General features: G+C 37.0%; 1 protein-coding gene across 1 annotated transcript; it reads left to right on the top strand.

The window, feature by feature from the left end:
* Positions 1–1737: 1737 nt before the first annotated feature.
* Positions 1738–19843, top strand: ttc27 (tetratricopeptide repeat domain 27). The gene is made up of 21 exons (XM_077730319.1): positions 1738–1818; positions 1904–2017; positions 6537–6720; positions 7437–7566; positions 7847–7987; positions 8992–9094; positions 9660–9818; positions 10168–10298; positions 10622–10734; positions 11095–11161; positions 14148–14261; positions 14632–14727; positions 15774–15896; positions 16164–16391; positions 16548–16646; positions 17145–17197; positions 17766–17931; positions 18007–18204; positions 18307–18418; positions 19045–19145; positions 19529–19843. The coding sequence occupies exons 2-21, from the start codon at positions 1927–1929 to the stop codon at positions 19652–19654; spliced, it is 2535 nt and encodes an 844-aa protein (XP_077586445.1). The 5' UTR covers positions 1738–1818; positions 1904–1926; the 3' UTR covers positions 19655–19843.
* The last annotated feature ends 702 nt before the right edge of the window (positions 19844–20545 follow it).

Below are 20545 nucleotides of genomic sequence, written 5' to 3' on the forward strand. Positions count from 1 at the left end.
CCTGCACCTTGCACCCCCATCTCTTACAAGACAAGTTGCAGGTAATGCCACATACAGCTTAGTAATCACCAAGACCTTTGAGCAAACTACAATTCAAGAGAAAATGCACACAGCAACAGCAGAAAGGGCCACCTTTATTCCAACTAGGAAATTCAACTTTAGAGACTTATTTGTTTCCATGAACTGTTTTTCAGTTTTATTTGTTTTTATTTATATAATTCATTTCTAAAAATTATATTATTTGGGACCTGGTGGTTATTACATTTTGGATATTGTGCACCACATTGTGATAATGTATTTGGCACCGGGTCAAAGTTGTTCATTTTAATATTTTTTTTATTTCTATAGTGTCCAACAGCATTATATGATGCTAACTTTAAAATGTGTACTCTTAAGTACCAACCAATCCACCCCTGGGCCTGCAAATGTTAAATGTTACATTTTTTAATATGTTGATATGATGTATCACAACATCAATATCAACAACACAAAAAATAGGGGAGGGGATGTGATTATAAAATAGAATATATGATCAAAAGGGTGTTAACACTACCTTGACAAGTATATAATTTTTCTGTGATGCCTTCCTACATGACCTTTACCACCATTATTTTTATTATATTGGAAAACTGACTAAGGTTGCATGAATTACAAAATACGTCAAAGCTTTTATTTCACCAGGCTTTTGTAATCTTGAGGTTCCAGCAGCCATTTGATGTACAAGGAAATTGTGTGTGTGTGTGAGTGTGTGGTCACCTCCAAGTCACAGTTAAATGTCAAAGCCCTTTTGGTCCTTTTAGTATTCCAAGAGAGCTGCGTGCAGACGCAGTGACTTCAGGTGGAGAATGCATAGTGTTTTCAAATAGGCTGCAAACCAAAAAACAAACTTGATTGATAGACAGTCACATCATTCTACCAATAGGATGAAAAAGGGTCATATTATTAGACATCTAGCACCGTCAATGGCAATAAATGAGCTGAAAGAAGAATCACTTTAGCAGGGTAGGGAGAAGAGTCATTACACAAGTGGTAAATTGCAGACAGCTCCACCTGGGGAATATTGATTATCTTACTATTAGGCTAAGCTTTATTAGGACATGAATTATGAATATGTGCCGGAGGCTACACATTAAAACTTCCCTTGATCATTGGATTCACCTTGTCTTGTCAGCTTATGTTCTGCCTACCATAAGTATCTTGCTTTGCATCTAAACATCTCTATGTCTACTTTGCAAAGCTGTTTTTGTACCATGACTTAATAGAGGACAGTGCACCATATTACTTTTATTATGAAGAAAATTTTATTAGATGTGAGTACACTGAAAGGTGCAAAATTGTTCAGCTCTGGAGGGATGCTCTTAAAAGTCACTCAACAGGTTCAATGTGGAGGGAAGATAGATCCCATCTAGGTTTGGGGATTGAAATGCAATATCAATGTTACTGGACTGCATAAAAAGAAAAAATCTATGTATATTTTAAAGCACCAATCATATATTGCTTTAACAACAACAAATATTAAACTATATTGTAATAGCTTTTTCCATATTGCACAGGACTTTCTGCACTATTATGTAAGTTTGCATGAAAAAGCATGGACCTAATTACTTCTAATGTAAGAAAAGAACAAAGTTATAAATTATGGCAACCTTATTTCACAACATGTACTTAAAAAAACCTGAAATATACAGCATACAACTCGGCAAATAGAGAACCGCGAAGTGGTGAGGTTTACTATAAGGCTGCACGTGAGTCAGTCCGTTCCCACAATGCAAAGCAAATCTGTCATGGCTGCTCGCTGAAGGCGTCTACTCCACATGGGTATGAAGGAATATACTAGTCATTTCCATCTATTTTATCAGCTTAACTGAGTCTTTTCTATTAACACTTTGATCTCTTGTTGAAGTAAGAAGATCGTAGCTTTTAAAGATGATAATCGATGTGGAGATCGCCATCCTACGAGGCTTTCTGACAGCTGACGAGGTGACAACATGGAAACAGGACAAATACAACATCCCAGGTGAGACGCTCACTTTTAGACAACTACTACAGACTAATTAACCAATAAGTTAATTGTTAAATTAAAAATTTAGTTGATTCAATTATTTTTTTCGAGAATGGCATCAAACGATGAGCAATCAAAGCCAGATTTAAGCAAATTGAACGCCTATAGCGTCAATTGCAGGCAGTGAGTCAAAAGTGGCGTGAACAATGTGCGCGTCTACTTTAAATAATGAATAATTTCGGCAATATTCATCAGGACTAATCGATGATAGCAAGACATAAATTATGTATCGAGAATGGATCATGTGTGTGATGCCAATGTTTCCGATTATCAAACAATTCCCAGTGCTATATATTTAAATGTCATACAAAATAGTGTATATTCAAGTATTGTTCCAGATTTAGTTTTAAATACTGTTTGGGATCGATCATCCTTTGGTGTCTTGGTACTATGCAATTTATCAAATCACAATTTGCATAATTGTTATGAATATTCTTCCTTGTGGTGTGTGACATTTCTAACATTACAGGAAAAAGTACTTTTTTTTTAACAGTTCATGTTTTTGTCATTGTGTCATCTTATAAAATAATTTATTATTTGCAATTGACTGTTAAAATTGACTGCATTTGTGCTAAAGACTTTGTTGGCATCTACTTTTTATGTTGACGTGACTAGAACAAGTTGAATTCATCTTATTATTAAAAAAAATGGGACCCAAATAACAGCATCTCTTTGGTTTCAGTCAAGAATTGATTAAAGACAATGATTTCACAACAAATTCCAAATCATCCACTAATTTTTTAATCATTTCCAAAGTCCCTCACTCACGACATTCTTTTTAAAATTATTTTTATTTATTTATTTTCTGATAGTGATAAATGTCACGGCTGAGCAGCATCTCTTAAATCACTGTCTTCATTGTGTAGACATGCAGATCATGAGCTCACGTCTCTAAAGTATTGTTTCCAGATTGCCATTTCTCAGCAAGCTTGTGTTTTTCTTTCATTCTGGCATTACAAAGAAGAATATAACCAACTTTCCGCTTCGAGGTGCTCAGGCTGAAGCTGAGCTTTTATTTCTCTTTATAATCATGGCACTATTTCATATGGAAATCCTTTTGTTTTCCTCCAGGAGATGTTTTAAGATTTTCTCTGTAAAAAGTGAGATTGTTTGCGACTGTAGATATTCCAAGAAGACGTCAATGATTAAGTAGGGATGTCATCCAAACATGACTGCTGTTGTTATGACGAAAAAAACCTGTATTATTAGTCATTAGAAGGTGGACTAATTTTTGTCTCCATTTTAATCTCCAATAGATGCCATCTATAGAAAACTTAAGTTAGTATATATTTACTTATTTCTGTAATGGCTTTTTGTCTGTATATTAGTATTCAAATTAACTCGATATTGATTAAAGGGGATTATTATGAATAGTTTTTTAATTATAAATAACAAAAGGTGATTCAATTTGGGGTAAATGAATTTTGCACTAACTTGATAACTTTAACCATTTAACTCAAATTTGCAAGGTGATTTAATATGCTGAAACAATTGAAAAAAAACTAAGCATTGTGTTTGTAAACAGGATTTCTCAAGGAGGTATCTGCAGAGCTAAATTTAAAACAAACAAATTATGATTTGTTATTTTCTCTTTATATATTGTTTTTGCACTGTTTTACTGTTTTGAAAATATGGATGTTGTATTGGCAAAACATAAAAAAAATAATCTACTCCCTCAGACTACTCAGTTTTACATTCGGTTGCTTTCATTGATTCCTTTGGATTCAATTCCATGTTTCGGGTTGTAAATTCTTTCTTTTGCATATTTGGATGCAGCCAGTAGGTACCACATTTTAAAGAATTATACTCCAATACATTATAGTTTGAGAAATATTTTTATAGCCTGCAATCTAACCCCTATTTTCACATTTTGGATACACTCGTTAAGAAGATTCTCCAACATAATTGTCCAAACCCCGAGAGAGGAAAGGGCTTCTGGAAAAAACGGCGTTCGTTTTTTCCAGAGTTTGAATATACTCTTAGCCAAAAAAGAATCATCTGGAATTTATTGAGGCTGAAAAGACTGGTGAGAAAATGTCAAAATATGACCAATTGGAAACATTGTAATAAGTCATTAGTCTGTCTTTACTTTGACTGGTGTTTGAATAACAAGTACTATTTATTTTCTCCTTGAGTTGGAATTCGGTCAGTCCGGTCAAGCCTCCAAAATATCTCCGAATATGATCTGATCTCAGAACAAACCAAGGTTACCCTGCCCACGTATATTAACTCATGGAGGGGAAAAATCCAGCAGACGTTGACCGCGCCGTTGGCTTTTTAATGAAGGCTCTTGGATTGAAGTGTCGACAGAGATAGCTCTTCCATTGTTCCTTTTGGATTTTCTTTTTTGCCTCGCAGGTAATTCAGCTGCAAATTCTGCTCCCCATTGCTGATTAAATGCAGTGCACCCTCTGAATCGTTATGAATTATAGAGTAATTTGAGGAGCTCGGCCTTGTTTTCCATAATTGCTGCCATTTCATCAGCAGACAAGAAGAGTCGCTGAAATGTTATTAAAGACTTGGCCATTCTTCAGGCTTTCATTTTCTCCCTCATAAAGCCAAAGCACCTCCCTGGCCACATTCTCTCCCAGGCTTTTGATAGTGCTATCATAGCAGCCCCAGGGTTTCATTAGATCTACAGAGAAATAAAACTCTTCCCTCCTCTTTTACTACACCAGTTGCTGCAGGTCCTTATTAAAGCTAAGGGGGTGCTTAAAAGATAGTGTAAATGACTTGGGGTGTTAAGAAGAAACCAAGGAGCAACCTCGGGTAAGGGAAATGGTTTGGAAATTCCTGCAGTACTGGAGATTGCCACTAGAGTTGAGCTTCCAAACAGTAATTTACCTTGAATTAAATTTAAGTGAATGTTTTTATTGTCGGACGTTCAGGCGGATTTGTGGTTAGCACATCAGCCTCGCATTGGGAGACCGGGGTTCAAATCCAGGTTGGCGGTTGCATGTTCCCCCCCGGGCTTGCGTGGGTGATCTCCGGGTTCTCCGGTTTCATCCCACATTCCAAAGACATGCTTGTAGGCATATTGGACACTCTTGGCGCTAAACGTCTCCAAAACCATGGAACTCATCTTGGACTTGAGACGCAACAAGGCCGTTCAATCTCCATGTTAAAATACTCAAAACCCCAAAGTTCAGAAGTTATGTTGAATTATTGCTGTGAAATGGGGCCTAAGCAAATATGGATTTCTATTCAGTTGAACGTACTAACACATCTTATTTAAAAAAGAAAAAAAAAAGCATCATGCGCACATTGCTTGTTGTCAACGCTCATCTCTGTTGCTTGAATTGATACATTTTGTCATCAAGACACGAGCAGCTTCACAACTAAGAGTATGTTTTATTCTTATTCTCTCTGCTAACTAAATGTTCTCTGAGGAAACACTACTGGAGCCACTTGAGATCGGAATTGTAAATATGGCAATTGCAGGCTCTCTGCCACCGTCACCATACTGCCTGTGTGATGAATAGCCCTGATGGTAAAAGAGTTTACAGGTTGTACTGGTTGATTTATTATGACATCCAGAGCCAGGGAGTTGGATGTGCAATTAATCAAGTAGGAATGCTTCAGATACAAAGTTACACATTTGACTGGAGCAGGAAATTCACTTTTTACCTTGAAAATCCAAAACTGTAACTGTATTTTACTGCACTTTATCATAATCACAAAGTGAAGAAGAAATTGTAATCAGTATGCACAAGCATTGAATCATCTCTATTTAGCTGCTACTGACAGGTATAAATGTTTATTCTGGGGATGTCCCGGTTGGATATTTTTCAGGGGAGTCTGGTCCGAGTCACGATTCCGAGTCTCTATCCGATACTTGGGTAATATGCCATTGGCGATTTTGGGGCTCTTTTGTCCTTCTGCCGTGAATTGAAATGAGCTTATCACTTGGAGCTGTAACTATTCCAACAGGGAGAATGGCGAGGAATTAATTTTTGTTCACTTTAAATCACAGGTGTCAAAGTTGTGGCCCAGGGGCCAAATCTGGCCCGCCTTATAATTTTGTGTGGCCCGGAAAAGTAAATTATGAGTGCCAACTTTCTGTTTTAGGATCAAATTAAAATGAAGAGTATAGATTTATATTACATTTCCTGATTTTCCCCCTTTTTAAATCGATAATTGTAATTTTTAAATATTTTTTTCTGTTTTTAGTCAAAAAATCATTTTGTAAAATCTAAAAAAAATATATAAAAAAAGCTAAAATAAACATTGTTTTAGATCTATAAAAAAACGGAATATTCAGGGAATTTTAATTGAGCTCTTTTAATTAATTTATAATTAAACAAAAAAATCTAAATATATCTAAAATGGTCCGGACCACTTGAAATCAAGTTGACGTTAAAGCGGCCCGCGAACCAACCCAAGTCTGACACCCTTTCTTTAAATGGATTGGACGTCTATCAATGTTAGTCATCTGAATTCAAAGTCATGCTGAAAATGTTTTTTTCCTTTATAGAGGCTGGCTCATTGTTGGAATCCTTGATGAATGGGGACTTTGAGGCAGTTCTACGGAGCCCTAAGGTCTTCGCTCTGCTTACCGGAGATGGCAGCTGTCACCAAGGAGAGAAAATTGAAGCCTATCTAGAAAGACGGATCCTGTTATACCTAACTGGCGACACGGATGGAGAGCAAAGCAAATGGTAATATAATCTACCTCAACTACTTCTTTTTATGCTGCACTATATACGCATGTAGTATAGCCGTGTTCTTTTGAACACATAAAAGCTCTTTGGTCTGTTTGCTTGAGAAGTGCAAGCATTTGTCTTTTTGAAACGTTGTTACGCAGATCCACCATCCATTCGTCCCATATGAAGAGTTTCAATAATTTAGCGTCCAATAAATAAATGGGAGAGACTATTTTTTTTGCCTTGCAAAAAATATCTTGCACAGTATATGAACTCCCGGGTTTGTATATGTTGCTAACCGATGACTAATGATAATCTCCATAATGACTTGATGAGGTGGCTGGAAGTAGTTGAGCATAACTCCAAGCTGTTCTCAAGAGTGTTTGTTCGCTCTTCTTAAGTGTCTCTATTCCTTTAGTCATGAATTATTAATTCTTAATAAGGACAGCTTAACATCTCTTCCTCACGCTGGCTCGGAAACGGCTCATGAATAAAATGAATGTGACACATATTGCTCCTCCTCCTTTGCTCATAATGATTTCTTCCGTTTCTACTCCTCCATCACCCTCGATCATTGTCGGAAGGAGGCAAATACAAAGGCAGTAAAGCGTGTCACTTGTACCCACATTTTGAAGTCAAATCAAGGGGAACTGCTGCCCAAAAGTTTTTTTCCCCCCTAAAACTCAGCACTACAAAGTAAGCTTCACTTTGCTTCTCTTTTGTCATTGCAGCTTCAGAGAACTGGTCGTGATGGTCCTTGCCGTCTCTTGCCTACAAATGTTTGTTCAAAGCAACTGGACCGGTCCTCCACTTTCTGTCCATCTCTCTGACCTTCTGCCTGTGGCCCTGCTCCCCTCTGAGGTACAAACATAAACAAGACACATCCGAGTGCTTTTAAAAGGCTGTAACAGTTTATGTGCCACAATGGAGTTTGCTATACTCTCATTGTTTATAATTTGTTATTCCTTCCAAAAATGCCACTGCATTTTGCCTGTCTCCCAAAAGTACTTTTTCATATTAAAATAAAATGTTGTTTTTAAAAAATATTATTTTTAAAAATCGTTTTTCTTTTTTTATGTATATTTTATCAAGTAAAAATGAAGAACAAAAGAGAATATTTAAGTCTTGTTTTCTTTGCCAGCCTCAATCTACGACAGAAGCAATCCACTCTTGCTTGCTCCTGGATGGTGAGTCTGTGTACAGCCTGGTGGCCAACCCATTTCTCCTCCTCCTGGCGCGGGTCATTCTTGCCAAATGCTCTTCCAAGATGGAACATCTTCAGGTAAACAATCCACACTATAATAAACTAATTAACCAATGTGTAACACCACAATTTAGATGAGAGTAGACACTTCAGATTTTGCCAGGTCACAAAAAAAACTTTTACACAAATAATGATGTAGCGAATACTTTAATCGTTGCGAAGAATAACATTTTTCCGAATTGGAAAAATGGAAAGACATTTAAGAGCAATGGTTTGTTTATGTTCACTTCCCACCCTCTTTTATTTATTTATTTTTAAGAAACCCTTGCAGTTGTAGTGTTTTGTGTTGTTTGCATTCTGGTGCCCTGATTTGTACTTTTGGTTCACAGGGCATTGTTTTTGCAACGTTTTGTTTTTGAAAAGATGTGGACCATTCTTGACACTGACTAAAATAATCACGTTCCAATGATCCTAAGAAGGGATTGCCTTAGCTTTTTATAAATTTTATTTTGAAGCCTGGTCGATAACCAAGTGGAGCCTCTTGATTTGAGCGCCTCACTTCACCAGTTTTACACAGTACATGCACCGTCACGAGAGAAAATCAATCTCATTATGCAACATTTTTATGATACGAGCGAAGAGGAAAAAGCTGCTTGTACAGTGCTGGAAGGGTGATACATTTGAAATATTTAAAATGGGATGATTTAAAATGGAAAGCAAGCCTTAGTAAGTTTCCCAGGAAGATGGTCATGTAATCATTGTTTTTGGTTTTGCCGCAATGACAGCTGTTGTATTTCAACGGAAGATAGAAGATAGTCAAAGTAGGTAGTCAAATAAATGATAATATTAATGTTGGCTACCAACGTTTTCGCAAAGGTTTTTTTTAAAATTGATCTTATATATAGTACCTATTTAGTACTTTTTTTACACAAAAATAATTCTTTAAACATGAGTTGGGCATGGATGTTACCATTAGATATTATCTGTTTATAATCATTTATCACCGGTAGTCCTTCGCTTATGCACAACTAAACATGCATAATTCATACTCTTACATTTATACATGTCTTTGATTTTTTAAGCTCCTCCCCTGGTGGACTCTGCGCTACATCAAACTTCACCAGCAAATTCTGGAGGCGTGTTCTCAGCAGCTCCTTGACTTGTCTCTCGTCAGCATGGAAAAAGGTATACATGTCTCAGTCTGTATTAGTACAATATGGTGGGTGAGGAGTAGACATCCAGCTGTAGTCTCCAAAATTCAAGCTGTTCAAATAAATAGCAAGATATAGTAATACTCAACATTGTGGAGATGGTTAGTCTAACCACATTTTTGTCGGATGTTGATGAGTTATGTGCTGAGATCCAGGATCGAGCTGTACTTTGTGAAATGCCATTTTGTGCCGTTGAGAGTGCCAAAAGTCCAAGAAAATTAGCTCAAATGGAATGACACATATGGGTGACAAACTTATGTAAATTCAAAGTAAAAATATGGAAAGAAGCACATGATTAGATGTCTATCACGTCCATTAATGGCTGTCACTGTTCTGTCTTTTGGGTGTCCTCCTGATGGCACTTTTTTTTGTCTTGGTTTATTCATGCAACTCTTCATGTAAAGGCTTGAAAGGAGATCTCACAACATTTAGAGAAGTCTATAAAGCTGTCAAAAATGGAATATTTCTGAAGGATAAAAAAATCCTGCTGCATTTTTCATGTTGCAATATAGACATTGTCTTGTCTTCTTGCTCCACAGTTCTGAAATGCGAGTCTGTGTTCTCTGAGCAGAGCAACCTGGCAATCCAATTCCACTTGGAGTGTGTTTACTGTTGTCTGACCTACTACGAATACCCCACTGCCAAGGAACACATCAAGAAAGCCCAAGAGCTCTCAAAGCTTGATATCAACATGACTGGTAGGATTTCTCTCTTGTTTTAGGAGGCAAACAATCAGAACTAGCTCAATTCTTTGAGATTTACAATTCTGTAGAAATAATGATGGATTAGATTTGCATATCTGATTTTGAGCTGGTGTGCATTGTTTTGACAACAAAGAAAATGTATTTGCAGTTGACTTTTGTCATTCTTATTAATTCATACTCCAAAACCTTAAAGTAGTCCAATTGATTAAATTAACAATAACAAAAGAGATCGTTGTAGAGGCCTGTAAAGTAAAACAAAACTTATAAAATGTCTGAATTGTTTTGAATGTATACTTATGATTTGAAACATTTATGTATTCATATTTTTTTTTTATCAATTAAGGTGCCTTGGGAAAACGTACTTATTTCCAACAAAAGTATTTGGCTCAGCTCATTGTCGAAATCAAGAGAAAACAGGATTGCGATCATTCGGTTGCAAGTCCCTCACCAACACCACCAGGTTTACTTCCCAAGGTATGAAAAATACTTGTCTTTTACTAGCCCTGCTTTTATTTGTTGAAGTAAAAATATCTTGTTATTCATTGACATCATCAAAAAAAAGCACTTTGTAACACTGCGTTTCATAGATTGATTTATGATTCAATCGATATACTGCTGGATTAATAACATGATAATTGCTATTAGCTAATTGGCTGCCATTACTGGGGAAAATAGACTAGCCCTTCCAATTCAAATGGGTTAGTTGTCAATGGCAGTCAGTTGGGTTAAGTGAAACTCCTTTTTTCCCCTTTTTATCCATTCGTGATTTATTTAGTTGTTGTTTTTTTTACTTTCAGGATTGCAATCTAGGGGATGACACAGTGTTAGACAAGATTAATTTAGCAGAACCGGACCAGTACACGCTGCCGGAACTAACTGCAGAAGAGCAAGCTGTCGTCTTGGGCGTCTGGTAAGTCTTTAACAAGATGACCTTCAAGCACCAACAGCTCTTGAAATCATGTCAACTTCAAGTAAAAGCCGTTACATGCCATACATATTAGATTATTAGGTTTATCGTTTGAATTAATCTACTGCTGGTGAGGCAAATTGCAAAGTCAGGTGAAGGTCAATGGAGATTGCTTGAGGATTGATGAGCATCAGGGCTGTCACCTATTGTTAGCGCTGCTTACAAATTGGAAATATGCAAGCTAATTTCCCATTGGGATCTGTTGTGAGTGTGTTTAGCTTTTTTGAAGTTGAATTCTAAATGAATTGTTGTGTATGGTATATTTGGACTGTTTTGGAATTGAGCTTTTCCTTTGTTTTACAGCAAAGATTTTCAAAAGAACAACCCGGTCCACAAACTTACGCAAGAAGAACTTCAGGCCTTTACATCAGTAAGTAGATGAATGGATTTTCTTTTTGCAATCTTTATCAACACAACATTGTTGTCCATTTGTGGAGCTCGATTTGCAAATCAGAATGATTAAAGTAGATAAACTAAATAACACTTTACTGCTTTCACTGGGCTTTCGTGGCTCCTTTTTCTTTTTGGAAAGACCAATAAATGAATAATGATTTCATTCATCAGATTATCGTTGAGAGGCAGGCTTGGATGCAGTCCACATTAGTGGTTAATTATCTTTACATCAAAAAGCACTATGAAAACTACTCCCAGGGCGTTTTGATTATAATGGTGTGCCTGTGCCTCAATTAAAAATTGGTCTCAATTCACTGTACTACTTTTCTGTTTTGAATTTACTTTGATATATCGTTTTGTCATGCACTTTTCTTCTCAAAACAATGTATAATTTACACCAGCATAGCAGCACGGGTGCAAATCACTCATTCAACTCAATTTTGACATATTGTAGTTAGTATGGCTGCACTGATGAAATGTTAAAAAGTCATCAATGGCACTTTAAATCAGCATCTTTACATTTTCTAATGACTTTTCCATTGTTTTGAATTGAAATGCAATTACTTGCATTGTTCCAAAGTATTGTCTGATGATTATCATCTACTATAATTATTAATTTGGACAAATATTGCGATGAATCAAGACGGATTTATTACAAGGCCTCTAATTAACTGGATTATTTGTTAAAAGGTGTCCTATCCCTAATTTCTAGCGAGAATCACTGTTCCCACAAAATGTTTAAAATTGACCAATCAATCTGTGCATCTATAGGACTCCAAAGCCTTTTTTGGGCAAATCTTTTAGCAAGTTGTTGGTCTTTATACCCAAAAATACTTGCAATAGTGATTAAAAAAATGGAAACTATACTATGTCCCCCCCTTGGATGTCTCTGTCGTCTCACTGATGCTGTTTGAGAGGCGACAAGCAGCCTTTTTTCATAGCAACTCCCTGTAGACTCTACTGCAAAAATGGCCAGTACATGTTTATACAGCTGGTTTGCTAAATTGCTCTCACTGGCATTTTAATCTTGAATATTTTATTGCCCTTGCAGTGAAGAGCATCGAGTTGCTAGTGACTTGCATAAAACTTTAATTTTCACTTGAACTGGTTCAATAACAAGACAGGCAGCCGCTCGGGGGGGCTAAGACCTTCTTTCAAACGTGTAATCGGCAAGACTTGGCAAGTTGATTTAGTTAGCCGGACAGATTCGTAAATCAAATATTCTTTTATTTTGGTTATGGAAATATTCAGTCTTTTTTTTTTTTATGCCAGTCTTTTGACTTATTTGCTGCTAGACGTCTAAATGGTTCTGACGATTCGTCCTTCTCAGTCAATTACAATTTATAATTGTGGTTGTTATCTATCGGATATATACAAAGAATATGAAAAATTATATATTGGGTAAATTTGAGGTTTTATTTTAATTTTGGTCGAAGTGTGAATAGAGACTTTTTGATTTAGAGCAGCTGCAAAAGCTATACTTTGTTGTCATCAGACTCCGGTCATTGCACGGTCATCTTGGCGTGATGAGGCGTTCCTGATGTCTTCAAGTTATTATCCCGCTTGCCACTTGTGCGTCGGGGAAGCAATTCGACTTCCATCATTGAAAACTAAGCTGTGGAATTGATAAACTTTGGCAGACGAGTCTGACTCTTTAATTCAACAGATTTGACTTTGAGACGGACTGCTCATCTGGAGACGTCTCAATAGAGTAATGCGATAGCTCACTTGGCTTATTCCTTGACGATCCTGAGTCTGTCCAGACTGATAAGATTGCCTGTCAGGACAGGAAATTAAAATTGAAAAACAGCAGGTCTCTGGAGGTTAATAGATCCAGCTGGAATTGTTTGATGCCAAATCATACCGTTACCTATAGCAAAAAAAAAAATTCATATTAACACTTGATTTCATTTATTATTATAGTTATGGGACATTAGTACTGTTCACATGGGGGATTTAAATAACCAAGTCTGCTGATGAGCTAGATAATTGTAGTTTTTCTTTTTATTATTATTTTTTGTTATTCTCGCTCCAAAAACCCCCAAAAAGTGATATGGAAAGTTTAAAAAAAATTTAAAAAAAATATTTTCTTGTTGTTGGTTGCTGCCATCATTAGTTGGCAAAATACAATAGGTTGTAAGATACCATATGGCATTGGAATACTGCTGGCTCTGTGAGCAGGCATCTTCTCAGTCTACATGTAGATCCAGGAATCTGCAGGCTGGTTAGATGGTTGTCACATGTCTGGCTGTCTTCACCAATGACTGACTACTTTCATAACTGTTACTAAAGTTGGGGTGTCCCGTGTCACTTTTGATGTGTAAAAGTTGTCATTTATTTATGTAGTTGTATGACAAAAAGCTGAAAGTCCCAAATATGAAAAGCACAAATCAAAAGAGTTTTTTTGAAGTGCTTCTCGTGCATGTGGTGAGCTATTTTCCACATCCAGAACGCCATGCCTCTTTTTAAACATTCTCGTCTGTTATGGGTTAACTAACATTGTCATAATATAAAAGACTCGTAACTCTTGATAAATGCGGTCTCTTCCAAGTTGTTTGAAAGAAGAGACTTATTGCAGTTTGATTATTCTCCAAATTCTGAATCACACACATTTTGAGTCCATTGCCAAAAACAGGATTTGTCCAAGTTGTCATCATGAAATGTTTAAGAAGTTGCGTACGGTCTTTATTCAGCAACAAGCATTGGCAATGCCAAAACAAACACCTCAAAGAAAAAAGGTAGAAATATTTTCAATCAGGATCCACATCAACCTAGAAAGAAAATTATTTGGAAAAAATCTATTTTAACTGGGATGACTAGCATTGACTTTCAATAATTTCAATAGCCAAATTTGAAAGTGGCTCAACAGTGATGGATAAGCATTCTGGGAAACATAAAGTCATCCTTTTGTCATGACAGGCTTTAAAAGTGAAAATATGCTTGGCTATCTTGTGTTTCTGCAGTGTTTACTGTCTCAACCCAAATTCTGGGCCGTGGAAGTGACTGCACTTTGTCTCCGGACTAAACTGGAAAAAGGGCGGACCCGGTGTAATGAGCGAGCCATGATGCAAACTCAGGTAAAATATTTGCCATGTATAAGCATAGATAAATTTCATTTATCACATTTGATTAGAAAGGAAAATTTATTTCCATGTCAACAAATCTGTAGTATGATCGCCATTTAACTTGTTACCACAACTTTAATTAATTAATTCTACCACATAAAATGGAGGATTGGAAAATATTTGTTTTCCTTCAGGAAAGAATAGGTGACAGATTTTTTTTCAACCCATGGTTGCTCAGAAACTGAAAAATGTGAAGGAATAACATCTTTATGACATATGCATTTTTAAAGGAATACTAAATATGAGACAACTGTTTATAATTAATGATAATGATGCAAGAAAAAATGCCCGTTTTTAAGACCTTTTAATTTTCCTCTGTCAGGCTGTAGTAGACTATTTTGAAGACAAGAAGTGTCCCTTGATTGAGCGTCTGAAGGTCTTTTACTGCTGCGAGGCTCCAACCAGATGGATCGTCCAGGTAACAAAGAGTGGTATTCTCTTGTTTTATTTGACTCACTCATTTGTTTGTGTTCTGTACCAAAAGTGGGAATGTTTGACTATGACATTTTGTCTGTGCAAGGCACTTTGCATTAACTCTCTGCATGTGTGGCTCTGGAGCCTAATTAAAATTGCATTTCTGTAATTAATACTGGTCAGTAAGGAGGGAGCATTTTGCCAACAAGGTTTTGCAACCCTGCTGTACCAAACTAAAACAAAGGATACATTTTTAATTACACCAAAACACAGTTGAGGCCATAAAATTAAGATGTGAATAAGTCCACATATACCTTTCTGTTTTTCACTCTGACTGCCTTTTAAAAATCAGCCAAAAGATTGCATCAGGACAACTATAAAAAGAATATCAACATCTGGGGACTCGCAAAGCTACATAAAAGTTATGAAGAAAAATAGACCCCATAATGCGCCTAAAATATGCCTAGGAAAAAAAAAAGATATAGACGTAATGGCATAATTTTCACTTGTCTGAGACGCTAAAGGAGGAGGAATGCCTGCGAGAGGGACGGAGCTTTTTGGGGAGTAGCACTCACCCAGGCACCATATAATAACTGATAACGGCAATAAAGCTGGAATTGAAGAGTCCATATTGCAGCCTGGGGACTGGAAAGTAGGTCGAGGCTCTTGATTGCATCTGGCGATGTGATGCATTTTTTTTGCTTCTTATGATGGAGAAAGAAGCCCTGCTTTATTGCTAATAGAGATTGAAGGTGGACCAAATGTTAGTAGGCCTTGTTTTCATGCCAAATTATATTATTTAACTCCCTGACCGCACTAGACGTCCAAATCCATTTTAAAGTGGGTAGCCTACCAGTTTAAGTGGATTGGACGTTTATTCGTGTTAAACAAATGAAATATTCTCGAACATCGGCTTTAAAAAAAAATCTATTTTTGGGGCAGTTTGATTCAGTACGGAATGACCCAAATGGACGTTGGTGTACGAGACCCTTGGCACGCATTTTTAGGGTATGTGGGAAACTAAAAATTCAATGTTGCTCTTTCTCACAGAAACAGTTGGCGGCTCTTCTGGCTGACCTTGCCTGCGTCAGTTCAGCTCTGCTCATTTACGAAAAGCTGCAGTTATGGGAAGATGTTACCATATGCTACGAACGACTCGGGCAACACGGCAAGGTAATGTCAACAAGGGTGTAACATTGGTTGGGAACGACTGGTAGATTTCTTGTTTGAAGTCAACCAATTTTACCAGAATTTTAATGGAAAACTGGGAAAAGACAAGTTACAGCTTGAAATTTGAAGTCAACTGGATTTTGGTCAATTAGCTCCAACTTCACATTTTAAGTAATTTTACACTTTAAAGTAAAGTATAGCAAATAGCTTGGTATAGCAAATAGTTTGGTAGTTCATTTGGACCAGAACAAGTGTTTTTTGTGTGTTCAGGCTGAAGAGATTGTACGCAGGGAGTTGGAGAAGAAGGAGACCCCAAGTCTGTACTGCCTACTAGGAGATATCTTAAGAGACCATCAGTACTACGAACGAGCTTGGGAGCTATCAGGCCATCGGAGTGCCAGAGCCATGCGGTCCAAAGCCCTGCTACATCTCCGAAACAAGGAGTTCCAGCAATGTGTTAATTGCTTCGAACAGTCCCTGAAAATCAATGCTTTGCAGGTACGATTACTACTCAAACTACACTTTCAGAACCATTGATTTCGAACATTTACAATACTTACATCTGATTCAGACTTTAAAAAAAAAAACTTTAATACTAAGTTAAATCATCTATTAATGCAAGGACTATATCAAATATTTACTGTCTGTGTATAGCTTGGTGTATGGTTTTCCCTGGGTTGTGCCTACTTGGCCTTGGAGGGCTACGAGGGAGCGGCCAAGGCTTTCCAACGATGTGTGGGACTGGAGCCAGATGTGAGTACCAAGATAAACATACTGATGAAACGTGACAGGAGTAGTAAGGAAAAAAATGACAATCCCATAAATCTTTTGCTCCTTCCAACACATTTCCTTTCAGTGCCTCATATCTCGCTCTCTCGAACACACATACGCCGACTCTCATGTCTAGACTCTAGAAAAATAATGTAATCCCATTTGAATAACAACTATAAATATTTTTGAGCCCTATATCCTATCGGTATAGGAATTCACAAAGGCTGTAAATTGTTACATTCCTATGAAATACATTGCTGTTTTTTTCCTGTTCAATGCCTTTGCTTAACAACTGATTTATGTCCTATGTACTACTGAAGAGCAAATTTCAAAATCACTATAGCAATTTGCCATTTGGATGCCCCTGTCCATCAAATATTATAGTGAAAAAAATATGAATGCATCACACACCTTGGATAAGAAAGCTCCTATGCATGTCTTCTTTTTGCTGATTACTTTTCACTTTTATTGTGTTTAAAGAATGCAGAAGCATGGAACAACCTCTCTACAGCATATATTCGCCTGAAAAACAAGTAAGTGATATCAACACCTAGTTGTAATTTAAATTGTTCATAGCAGATTCTTACAGTCGACTAAAAAAAATTGTTTTTTTAACCAGTTAAAATGCACTGGACCTCTCGCATCCTCAATGGCATATTAGATGAGCATTTACGGCCTTTTCTGGTTTTATTTGTTGAAGTTTAATTAATTTTGTTCCATTAAAAATATATTAATACAAATGTGCAGCATTCATTTTGTAAGAGATTTTATAATAAATACAATCAGGATCATTTCAATTAATATAATAATTCCTAATCTGTTGTTGTTGTTGTTTTTGTAATGCCCCAAAAGTCACTTGCTTTTGAAAAGGTTAAAGTTATTAAATGCAAACATTTGAATAGCTGTCTACTATGGTTTGTTAAAAGATGGAGATATACTGAAATTATATTTACATTTTATTTTCATACACAAATGAATTGCTGAGCTCCCAAGTTTGACAACTGTAATGTAAACCATTCAAACCACAAACACATTGCTAAGAAATAGGATGCATAATGGCTCTTCATTATATATTTTTCTTCTCCTTGACCTGCGTTCCAGAAACAAAGCTTTTCGAACCCTCCAGGAAGCTCTCAAGTGTAATTATGAACACTGGCAGATTTGGGAAAACTTCATTGTGGTTTGTGTTGACATTGGTGCCTTTGCTGAAGCCATCAAGGCCTATCATCGCCTCATGGATCTGAGGGACAAATACAACGACATCCAGGTAAAGGAAAAGCATTTCATTTCACCTTTCTGCAATTAGTTAATCCAACATTTCCATTGTATTTATCTCCTGCAGATTGTTCGAATCCTAGTTAGGGCTGTTGTTGAAGACTTGACAGACAGCCAGGGTGAGCAGAAAGCATCTTTGCAGTCCAAATTGAGGGAACTCATTGGGCGGATCAGTTCTCGTCATAGCAATGACCCTGAAATATGGCAGCAGTATGCTATACTTTATGGGGATGGCCACAGTGAAAATACAGAGGAAAATGAGAAGGTGCATGCAGGTTTCTTCACATTTCTGACTTAAGTTATCAGGATGTCAGCTTCTTGGTTCTTTTTTCTTAATACTGGTGATTTTTCTTATTTTCTATATTAGGCACTGCAATTCCTGTCCAAGGCCTTTCGCTGTGAGCTTCAAGCTAGGGGCTGGGAAAAGGAACCGGAGCTTTTTAAGGATGTGATCAAAAGGGCAATCAATATGGGCGAAGGTGAGTGCATAAATGGACCCACATTCTTCATACCCATAACCTCCAAATGTCAGAATTTGGATAAATGCTCACAATGTATGATACTATACAATGATGTCATGACACAGTTGGGCTTTCAATGATTAAACCGAGATCTTATTTCTCGGAAACATTAGGCGCCATCCGTCGGCGATAACCTTCACGTCAGAATTTGAGGGAGTTGAACTTAATGTACAGATGGATTCATTTTTCTTTTTATTTACTCAAGTAAATGCATTTGGCCAAACCAAGTGTATAGTATTGTTATGACTGTATTGTATGGTCTGCTCGTAAATAGCAGATAGTGATTTTGTACGCTTGCCTTCCTTCTGGCCATAATTTAATGAGTTCCTCCTTGAGATGGAGACAATTCGACATAACATGATTTATTGTGTCTGCCTGTTTAGTTTTGATATGTCTGAATTACTGCTGTGAACCGTCATCAAAACAACAAAGACGTGGCGTCGGCTTTCACACGTGTGCGAGCTACTAAGTCATGACGTATTTCCCCACGGGAACGTTCAAAAAATCTTGAGGTTCAGACTAAGTGTCATTATCTAGAACAAAAGCATCCGTTGGCTTTATGAGCTCTTTTTTTCCTTTGCTAGTAACCATCAGTTGCAGTAAGAAGAAAAACAATCCTGCAGAAGCTCTTCAGATGCTCTCCTCAACACGTCTCAGTCTGAAAAACTTGGTCACCAAAGCCAAGGTTTGATAAATTCTGGTTCTATTGGAAAAAAATGAAGTCCTTGAGCATGTGGATTTTAGATATCTACTGTAAAATTACATAAAGGATGATAAACAACATCAGATTTAATAATCTTGTTGCCACCCTCTAGTGATCCATCAATTTTGGGATTCTTATGAATACTGTTAATGGAATGTGTTACGTTTGAATAGCAGACGTGTGAAGCACCCTCCCTGGAGGGCGCCAGAGGACTGTAGGGGAAGTGCAGTCTGTCAATTTAGCATTTGTGCAATGCTAAGAGCTTGCATATGAAAAACACATTGGCCACAGTGTCGATATAATCTTCTGGATACTTGGCTTTATCGTTCATTTGCTAATTGTTGGAATGTTCTCTTGCCTTCCAGCAAATGCACACTGACGTGGCCTCGGGTGAGATCCATGCTGAGCTGCGAGAGGGTGTCGTAGTTCTAGAGGGGCTCGTTACAGAACTGCAGCAGTTGTGCGAAGAACTGCGTGGTCAATCGTCATGATGACCTCCACACAAGGGTCTTGACAGTTCTTAAAAAACATTTTTTGTACAAATGATCATGTCAAACTAGCAATTACAGGACATGGATTATGAATTTGAAGGTTTTTTTTAGTAAGTCAATTTGATTTTGGCAATCATGATAATAATCGTGTATGTGTATATAATACACTGATGTATGTCAAAGCATAAATCACTATCTTTTTTTAAATCAGTGTTTGCATGGTCTCACTGGGCTTCTGTTGGTTTTCTCTGGGCACTCTTGTTTCTTCACACACCCCAAAAGCATGCATGATAAGCTGGTTTTGCACTAAGTTTCTCCTAGTGAATGGTTGTCTGTGTCTTTATGCCCTGCGATTGGCTGGCCACCAATTCAAGGTGTCTCCCACGGATGCCCATTATTGGGTGGGATAGGCTCCAGCACCCTTGTGAGGTAAGAAAAAATAACGAATGCTTCCATCCTAATGTCTTAAGTTGCTCAATTTTAGGCCTTTATTTTAGGCCTTCCTTTTCAATTATGATGAATCTGCTACCAAGCTCGAAACAAAGCAAAGGTATTCATTCATTTTTCATACCTCTTGTCCCATAACCTAAACATTTTACTAGCCTTTTGCAGGACATGTAAAAACAATCCATTTTGAATGGACATCTCTGAGTTAAGTGTTTATTTAGTCCAAGATGAAATACACATTGCCACTTGAGGGTGTCGGATCTAAGTTTTTATTCTCGCAGAAACATCTGGTTTCATTGAAATTTCTAACATTTGGATTGTGATAGATTAAAAAACAAATGCAGATAGAATTTTCTTGTAAAAATGTTCCCAGTAGACCATGCTGTGTCATGATTGAGCTGTCTGTCTGTCCTGTTTATCTTTTTTTAAGCAGGATAGAGGCAA

Source organism: Stigmatopora nigra, chromosome 12 (assembly GCF_051989575.1).
Source record: "Stigmatopora nigra isolate UIUO_SnigA chromosome 12, RoL_Snig_1.1, whole genome shotgun sequence".
Classification (NCBI taxonomy): domain Eukaryota; kingdom Metazoa; phylum Chordata; class Actinopteri; order Syngnathiformes; family Syngnathidae; genus Stigmatopora; species Stigmatopora nigra.